Here is a 10,259-nt window from a genome sequence, read left to right as displayed (position 1 = left end):
AGATACATAAGTCTCAATTTACACAATGCAGAACATTTTAATCTAGGTTTGATCAGAATTCACGGCTCGTGCACTACTGAACACTGCATTGAATTAGTGGTAGAACGGTAGAACTTTCACCATTACGGCATCCGTTATGGTGAAAGGTGGCAAGCTCATGCCTTGCTATCAACAACTGTCCTATGCACATGGAATTCATTTGGCTGTAGTAGACGTGCTGTATAAAAAGAAACCTCAAAGAGAAGTAGAAAAAGCAGCAATAGACGACACTGATGAATATGAAGACAAAAATGAAGATATGGAGACAGAGTTGAATGAAGGATTGGCAGTAACAATCGAACCAACATCGGCGAGTCTTGTTGAATTGATTCTCCGTTACAGCCATCTACCCATGAAAATACGAAAAGTTGTTAAAACGTTCAGAAAATCACCTACCAAAGACAACATGCTCTTGCAAAAATATGTCAAGGAAGAGGAAGGCAAGGAATTAAGTTTGATTCTTGACTGCCGCACCAGGTGGAACAGTTTGCTCAGTATGCTGGAACATTTCTACAGCCTAAAAGTTTGCAGCGATAAAGAGTTAATAGACATTGATTCTGCGATAAAATTCTCTGTTGGCGAGTGGTCAATAATAAATAAGTTGATCGCCACTTTTCAACCGGTGAAACTAGCTGTAGAAGCTCTTTGCAGAAGAGAGTCTACTTGGATAAACGCCAACACAACCTTGAAATTTGTCTTAGAAAAACTAAATAACCAGGACTCTAGCCTTAGAACCGAGCTATTGGAAGCAATACACAACAGAATCGCTGAAAGGCGTCTCTCTGAAATTACAGGTACATTAGTGTACTTACAAAATCCAAAAAAGTATGACAAAGGACTAAACAATCCTGGTTATTTCCCCATGCCGAACAAGAATGCAATGCGACAAGAGATGAAGATTGTGAAAACAGTGAAGTAGAAGATATGCCAGCCAATCCGAAGCTCGTGAATTTTACTTTAGAACAAGAACTTGAGATTGAACTGAAACGAGAGAGAGAGAAAACTTTTATAACCAAAAAAAAAACTGGTTTTCAAAAAGATTTTGAAAAAGGAAATGACCGTTTATGAGACCGAAGGAGTGAAAGGCGATTATTTGTCTATATCTATATGTGCAGATCTGTGCAAAGTAGGTTAGGCTATAACACGATAGATAAAATAATATGTTTTTTTAAGGTCTTACTTCCAAAAAACTAAATAATTCATGTTTTAGTTGTTTATAAATTTAGAATACAGACTGATTTTTATCATGATATCCAAAAAAAAAAACTCGTCCTCAGTAAGCCACGGAAGAAAAACATATTATGTACTTAACTTGTGTCAGCTCAAAATTACCATCAATAAAATTTGCTTCATATGAACTACTCTTACAATAGATAAGTTAATTTGGATAAAATTTTATTCATGACAATTCTCAGCCGACACAAGCAAAGCCCTATGTTTCACTTCCACGGCTTACTGAGTACGAGTTTTTTTTTTTAATCTCATGATAATTGTGGCATTTGCTCTAGCCATTTTAAGTTAAAGAGAGGTAAGATTGATTGCGAATTGCGAATGATTATACGTCCTTATTTGATTATAGTATACACTCAAGATAATTTCTATTTTGAGTTTTTATTTTATTAGTTTGTATTAAAAAGCTTAAGTAATAAATCAACAAAAATAAAACATTAAAATCGTGTTTTTATTTTCATTCAGGTCAATCTTGCAAAAATCCAGCTGGACTGAAAATGCTGCTGGATTGCAACCCTTAACTGTATATAAAGATGTATAAAGAAGGAATAAATAAATAACTTTTCATTTTAAATAATAAGGTAAACACTACAAACTACTCTTACAATAGATAAGTTAATTTGGATAAAATTTTATTCATGACAATTCTCAGCCGACACAAGCAAAGCCCTATGTTTCACTTCCACGGCTTACTGAGTACGAGTTTTTTTTTTTAATCTCATGATAATTGTGGCATTTGCTCTAGCCATTTTAAGTTAAAGAGAGGTAAGATTTATTGCGAATTGCGAATGATTATACGTGCTTATTTGATTATAGTATACACCTAAGATAATTTCTATTTTGAGTTTTTATTTCATTAGTTTGCGGGGTCAAGCGGGATTTAGGGCCGGACGCTCCGCTATGGATAATATCTTCACATTAAAAATTGCAATGGAAAAACGAGTGCAAAGAAATAGAGAAACTCATATAGCTTTAATAGATTTGGAAAAAGCATATGACAGTGTACCGATCTCCCAACTATGGATAGAAATGGGTAACTTGAAAATAAACCCAATTCTTATTAACGCCCCTCAAAAATATTACGAACAAAACTTTGCAAGAATTAAAATTAAAATTCAAATTTTGATTCAGGTCAATCTTGCAAAAATCCAGCTGGACTGAAAATGCTGCTGGATTGCAATCCTTAACTGTATATAAAGATGTATAAAGAAGGAATAAATAAATAAGTTTTCATTTTAAATAATAAGGTAAACAATATTATCCAGTTTTGTAGTTAGGTTTAACAGAAATCAATGACGACTATTCGAATACAATGTGAACTACAAAAAAAAATTACGATTTTGTCATATAAATGTAAAACTCTACATTTTTACTTACTATTTTTTAAAAATATTTTATTTATGATACGACAATATCTGCTTTTATGCTGCTTATCTGCTGCTATTATGATAGGATAATAGCAGCTTAATTAATTTTTGTAATAACTAAGTAAAATGTTAGTAAATAGTATAAAATAAAGTAGGTAGCTTAATAATAAAAAATCATGGCAAAAGTGTTAATGACTTGATTTTAAATACAATGCTCAACAATTGATAAGGATCATAATTATTAATTTAAATATTTTAACACTTTGTTGGCCTAGTAGTATTTTAGAAACAATTTATTGAAATTAACAAAACAAGAAGAACAATTTATCGAAATAAAGTAACATAAAATTGTGTTCTCCAAAATCTAAAATAACGAGACAATTGGCCTACAAAACTTAAATAAAAAAATTTAATATTTTATTGTACTTCCTCGTAAACAAGTTAAACTTCTTACTCTATTAGACATACTCTGAATTAAGGCAAACAAAAAAATTTTGATCCAAAGTTGTCCATATGTGCTTCACAGCTTCACTTTTGAAGCTGTTGAAACTGTTGAAGCGTATTCTCAGGATTATCGTATACATCTAGTTGTCATGGCATAGCGGCCCAGACATTTAATTACCTGTATTAAATTTTTACAAACTTCGATAATTTCTGGCGTAAAATATTACTTTGATCCTTATCAATTGTTGAGCTTTGTATTTAGAATAATCCTAAAAGCTTAAAGTAATTTTAATCTATTTTCTCTATCCCTTTTAACATTATACCATAAATCTATCACTCATAGCAGAGTCTAGCAAATCCATAAATAATTTTATAGGTAAACTCTTTGGTAATTTATTGTGTATCTTAAAATGCATGCCTTCATAGAAATCTTCCTTAAACTCATCATAAGCTTCCTTTAGTTTTAATTGTCTAAAGACTTTATAAACATTTGCAACTGATTCCTTATTGTTAACACCATAATGTTTCTCTAATACCTTTCTTTGTCCTTCATCTCCTCTTTTGTAAGCCTCCATGGCAAGCCAGGATGGTCTGCCCTCGGACACGTCAGTGCAAGACTTTTGTGTGTCGGAGATTGGTCTGAATACACAAGTCACATCGTCCTAAAAACGTGTAAAATTAAAAAAAAAATAAAATAAAAAAAAAATCATTTTAACTCAAAACTGCCTAAAATAAATTATACTCTTATGCACTATACACTGCTAGATATTTGTGATCACTTGCGGTAGTTTTTCTTTACATGATATATTATTATGTGTAAGATCTCAGAGTTCTAAGATTTGTTTATTCTCTATCTTAGAGCTAAGAGAAAACTTGTTTGTTACAGTGGACACATCAAACACAAATAACTATCACGGTTTGTAGAGTCGACAAAACGATGACGACTTTTGCTAGCACTTCGCCAAAGAAGACGGCCTAGTAACAAAACCAGTCAATTTTATTACATTTCAATAAGCAAAATGAAAAATATAAAAATTGCCCTTTTAATGTTTTTATTTTATTTTTTTATAAATTAATAATTTAATATTATAAATCGCTCAAACTTATTCAAAAAACTTCTTTTCTTGATGCTTTACCTGATAAATCAGCTACAGTTTGTTTCAAAACAAGATAGATCCACAACATTGGTTGCAAAACCAACTTACTACAAGTTTAACCCCAATTAGAAAACTAAAATACAGAGAGGATAGGTAATACGATATAATAGTAAAAACCAACCTAAAACTGACGGTTTAAGACGTTTTCGACTAACCCACCTTATATCTGAAGGAATACTATTCCTTATAATCCTATTACGGGGGTATTTTGAATGGTTAGAGATGAACGACCAGTGTCGTAGAGTATATGATTGAAACATTTATTTGAACTAAATAAATATATTTTTTAAATTGTACTTATGTAAATTGTATTTTTTAATAAAACTTATTTATTTTATTCAAAAATAAAAAGTTTTTTGTCATTTGTAAAAGATACATTTATTTAATTAAGGAAAAAGGCGCCAAATGTTGCCTGGCAAAATTTCCAATGTGTTTTAAATGTATCCATTATTTTCGAATCCGGAGAAAACTAATAAATATTTTTGAAAAATTTAAACGCAGAATGAAAGATTACATTATTACTCAGGGCAGAAAGTCCCTGAAAACTTCTACAATGTTTATTTTAATATGTTATGTAACAGGGGTGAAAATAAAAGAGAAAATATAGTATAATTTTTAATTGAAAATATTGCATGCAAAAGAAACTTTTTATATATTCTAAAAAATATTTCATTCTGCCTTTAATTTTTTTAAAAATGCTGTTGAGTTTTCTCAGGATTTGAAAAAAAAATGGATACATTTAAAACACATTGAACATTTTGACAGGTGACATTTTGCGCCTTTCCCCTTTAATACCTTATTATTACAACTAATATTACTTAACTTATATAATTACGATTAGAAAACTATTCAAATTCAAAATAAATAGGATCATCTTCGGAATCCGAGTCATCTTGAGGGTTAATAATTAGCGGTTGTGTCTCTACGGTCGCATCAATTATGTTATCAAGATCCCACATTTTTTGTTCTTCTTCTATTACATGCCTTACTGCATCTTTCCAGTTTTGTTCTGTAATATGTTGTAAAGACTCGTATAACAATTTACGTACAGCTTGTATTTTATATAACGTATTTTTTCTAGCCACATAACTTTTCATTCGCGCCCAAATGAGTTCAATTGGATTTATTTCGCAGTGGTAGGGTGAAAGTCTAAGGACTGTAATGTTTCGCCTTTCCGCCATTTTGTCAACTACGTATTCCTTGAACTTAGATTTGTGTTGCCGGGCAATTTTTACATGTTCTGCTTTTACCATTCCATCTTCGTAAGGCAGATACTTATTCCTCAGCCAGTCAAGAATATCCTGTTTCTTCCACGCAGTCGTTGGAAGTCTTTCTACTAGTCGTAAATGATAAGGTGCATTATCTAATACTATAATTGAATTTGGTGGTATGTGTTCAATCATATGCTCAAAATACTCTTCGAAAACATCAGCTGTCATCTCCTAGTGATAGTCTTTTGTGCTTTTGGACTTAAATTCCAACAAACCATGCTTAACAAATCCTTTTTCACTGCCAATGTGAGAAATTATTAACCTACTGCCTTTACCAGAAGGTGCGAAGATACCAGTAGACCAACCTTCCATAAAGGCTTGCCTGGAGCTTAATATATTTTTATCTGACCAAATTTTTTTTAGAGTATGACCTGAGTTTACCCACGTTTTATCCTGGTAGAAGATGGGCCTTCCTTCAGCCCGGAATTTTCGTATGGATCTTAGATAATTTCTTCTCCAACATATTATCTCCTCCCGGTCAATCAAAAGTGATTTTCGGTCTGATTTCTCCCACCGGAAATTTAATTCTTTTAAATCTTGCTACAATTTAGTTCGTCCGATATGAGGCAAATCCGGGTCGTCTCTAACTTCTTGTAAAATTTTGTTTAGGTTTGGTATTTCTATTTTGAAAAAAAAGCCATGAATTTTCCTTCAAATACCATTTTTGGCAAATTCATCAATTTCAATAGGCTTTTTCCCTCTCTTTAAGTGTTCGTTTGTGTTTGGATTAGCTATACCGTGTTTTTTTCTTTCTGATAGGAACCTATATATATAGTTGACTCTCCTACGCCAGTCATGTTGGCACAACTTTCGACTATGTTGCGAACAGTGTTTGTGGGATTCTGAGAAACCAGAGCATCGTGAACATTCAGGACAATAGTCTTCTCTCTTGGTGAATAGACAGACTTACTGACTGTACGCAACAGTACCGGTGTAAAACTTGATGATGAAGCCATCACAAATAATCCAACAAAACGAGCACGAGCGAAAGGTACGTATATTTTCGTAGGTCTATGGAATAAAAAATCACTCACGCACTGCATATAATTCGCAAAAGAAATATTCGGGACGCTAATTACTGCCGTAGACGCGGACACACCGACGAGCCGTAAATTACATGCGATCAAAAACGTACTAAACAAAAAAATTGTTTTCGTTCGTAATAACTTCACCCTTTTCAGTTAAGTTTCGAATATAAACTGAACAAACGAGGCACGTGGCCAAAGCATACCCATTATATTATTAAAAATCTGGGGAATTCCATCCTAATTATCTTGCAACGAATAGTACCTTCGGATATGAACTCCAGGTTTTCTAGTAAAGTGATTAAACGTGAAGATTAGTATTGAAATATCCAAAGAGATAAGGTACTCTTATTTACAAAATTGTTAATGGTTAAATTCTAATTTTTATTAATATAATATAATTACATAACATTAGCCGTGAAAGTTTTAATTGTTTTTTTTGCTAAATATGCTAAAACAGTATTAAAAAATATTATATTATTATTTAATGAATAAACACCTCAGGAACGCCTATGGTTTACGACCGTTTTATGAGTTTGAGGCACATTTCGTGCTCTCAACAATTTATGAACGGAGAATACTAAAGTTGGTTTCAAAACCAGGTATTGGTATGTTTTATTTTTTTACATAAAAACGGCACCTCGTATAAAAAATAGACAAGTAAGATTTTTTGTGTAAAATTAAATAAGAAATTTAAAAATAATTTTTCATTTGAAATATCTCAGTGACATACCTTTTTTGTGAATATAAATTTTTTACTTGTATATCAAAAATACGCAATGAGTACCTCTTAAACTCATCAATTTTTACCTACATACTTAACTGGTTTCAGAGCAATAAATTAATCATCAATTTGTAAGAAAAATTTTAACACCTCGTATATCAGAAAAGAAGCATCTGCGAACATATATTTATATAGCAAACTGTGATTAATTTTTCTGCAGAATCACCTTTTGAAGTCTGTCGTACTTATTTACTAACACCCTATGTAGAGTCAAGCTATCATCAAGTTTAAATACTAAAATTACATGATATGGTCATAACTTAGAACTTACCTGAATTTTCTGAAACTTTGCAATCTCTATGCAAATCTCATCAGCAGCCGCGTGAATATTTTTGTCATCAATGTTCGCCAAATATAGGGCAGAAGAAATCAAAGGTAGGTTAAATTGGTAAAACTTTACAAAATTTTGATACTTTTCTATTTCCTCCATTTTGAACTGTTGGATTTCAAATACTTGAGCCACATTCGTGATTGAATATGATTTCAAAAGTGATTTTTGAATATTAATGCATTGTGGATGAGAGGATAGGTAGTTTAATATAAGAAAATTAGCACCGGCTTTTAGAAACGCTGCATCAAGAATTGCTTTGTTGACACCTACATCTGGAAGGGTGTACCATGTTGGTTTATTGTACCTAGTGTCCGAAGCATCTGCAATGTCGTCATCCAGTAAAATGGAGGCATCATGCTAAAAGTGTAAACATAAAAAATTTTCAGCTCGTAAGAACATGAATCGATAATTTTTATTAAAGTTCTATATTATTATCAAGTAAAACCTGCAAAAAATAAACATTTTGCGTAAATATTTCAATAGATGTAATCGAAGCAAAACCTCCTACGTTTATTTCAGTCAATATCGACTGCAATTTGGTTATTAAATCAATCTCTTATAATCTCTGACAAAAAAAACAATAGATAAAATAAGAGTTACACAACGCGCTATGGAAAGATCAATATTAGGTATTACCATCAGCGATAAAGTACCAAACCTAGAAATAAGAAGAAGAACAGGAGTCACAGAGGCAGTTTAAAAAATAGCCATGGCTAAATGGGCTTGGGCCGGACATGTTGCCAGATTAACGAATGATAGATGGACCAGAAAGATTCTGGAATGGCGACCAAGGCAAGAGGCATATCGAAACAGAGGACGACCACCGACTAGAAGGATGGATGATATCAAGCGCATCACCACAAACTGGATGCAAGAAGCACAAGATAGGAATAGGTGGACAGCAGTGGACAAATATAGGCTAGTTAGTGATAATTGATGATGTATGTACTCGTATATGGATGATTTGAAATTAGGGGCTTCCACTCAAACCACCCAGATTAGATTCTAAAATCTGTAAAAAACTTTTCCGGTGATAGTGCATTTCATACTAGATAAGTGTAAGTGTTTTAAATATATTTAGGGAAAAGGTTCACCCCAAGCGATTCGATATGAAAAATGGCCAAAACATAGAGGCAATGGTTGAAAATGAGCAATTACTACTCATAGCTCTACATGGCTAACATCGAAATGAAAATCAAAACTATATTGACATTACGGCGTCGAACTATTGGTTGACATCCGAAAAAATGTTCCCTAAAACACAAGGTTTCATATTCGCTCTTCCGGATATTTTAAAAATAAAAAATCACTGGAAATTTATCATGAAATATCCAAAATGACAAATTTCGAAATAAACCAGAATCCTTCCAATCCATGGAGCTGCAAGGCATTTGATCCAACTAAATATAAGGAATGCAAGGACTCAGTGGGAATGATGCTTCATCAATAACATACTGGGACTTATTCAAACCAACCATCTCCCACATTATCAATCTTGAGAGTATGCTTGGAAACGTAAACTACAAGCTATAGTAGAAACGCACTGTGCTCACAGACCAACCAGTGGCACATAATAGACCAGATCTCATACTAATTAATGAATTAACTAGCCAGCTGATCATCAAATATAATGAAAGGGTTGCCAGGTATAGAAATTTTAAAATAGAAATCAAAAATATAAAGTAAAACAGACCCAAAGACACCCTCTTTACTATAAGTGTTATCTAAAAAACCACCTATAAAGCATAAAACAATCTGAATGAATATCTTTATTAGACCATGGAAAAAGCTGTACTCAAAAATAAGATACTTTAGCATACCGTATCACCTAGGTATCCATAACACGACACCCCACCAGAGCTCAATCCTTTTGATACCATAGGTACCTGAGATGAATAATTTTTTTCTGGCATGTAGTGAGATCAGTATGGCTTCAGTCTGGATAATAATAATATTTCGCTACGTTAGAGACATTGTAACAAAAATAGTGTTGTTATTGAAAAATATCTTACCAATTTATGACACCATCCCAGCACGGAAGCTTTTCTTACGTTGATTTCATTGAGTAATGATGGCTTTTCTAAAAGTCTGTAAGCGTGGACCACAAATACTGCTCTAGCCAAATATTTAGGATCTAGTTTTAGGTGATAGTCGAGTAATTTTGAAAATCTGTATTTGAGATCTGGATACTGTTGGTGGTATATTAATTGGTCGTTTATGATTTCTTCGTGGATCTCTGGATAGATAGAGATAATAGCATTCTCTTCGAAAGAAAGATCTAGATTTCTTTGGCGATTTTCGTAGTGCAGTCTAAAAATTATGCTGTTGAAATCATTTTTAAAATAGTTTGTTTAGATCTAGTTTACGACATTTTTATATAATTTTACTATTGCATACAAACCTAACATTCCCCTTTTTTTCTTGATTATCTTCTCGGTTTAACGTCCTAAACAAACTAAATCTTGCCAAATTATATTCTAACTTAGGCACATCGATAACACTGTTTAAAATATTTTTCAACATATTAAAACTTAATTTTGTATATGAATGTTTCTTCACTAATTACAACAATATTAACATCCAAAATCAATTAAAAACTATTTTATTGTTG

At 32.2% G+C, this 10,259-nt stretch overlaps 1 protein-coding gene across 2 annotated transcripts; it reads right to left on the bottom strand.

Moving 5' to 3' along the window:
• Positions 1-2,388: 2,388 nt before the first annotated feature.
• On the bottom strand, positions 2,389-10,259 carry LOC140436604 (farnesyl pyrophosphate synthase-like). Of its 2 annotated transcripts, none has more exons than XM_072525554.1 (4): positions 10,050-10,259; positions 9,661-9,970; positions 7,589-8,005; positions 2,389-3,742 (listed from the first exon to the last, which is right to left on the bottom strand). In XM_072525554.1, exons 1-4 carry the CDS (start codon positions 10,169-10,171, stop codon positions 3,398-3,400), a joined length of 1,194 nt encoding a protein of 397 aa, XP_072381655.1. In that variant the 5' UTR covers positions 10,172-10,259; the 3' UTR covers positions 2,389-3,397. The 2 variants fall into 2 exon arrangements, with proteins under 2 accessions (XP_072381655.1, XP_072381656.1); XM_072525555.1 differs by having other exon boundaries at positions 9,661-9,958; positions 10,050-10,256.

The sequence above is a fragment of the Diabrotica undecimpunctata genome, chromosome 3 (genome assembly GCF_040954645.1).
Source record: "Diabrotica undecimpunctata isolate CICGRU chromosome 3, icDiaUnde3, whole genome shotgun sequence".
Classification (NCBI taxonomy): Eukaryota; Metazoa; Arthropoda; class Insecta; order Coleoptera; family Chrysomelidae; genus Diabrotica; species Diabrotica undecimpunctata.
The sequence above is the reverse complement of the archived record's forward strand: the minus strand, read 5'-3'. Positions and strand labels throughout refer to the sequence as shown.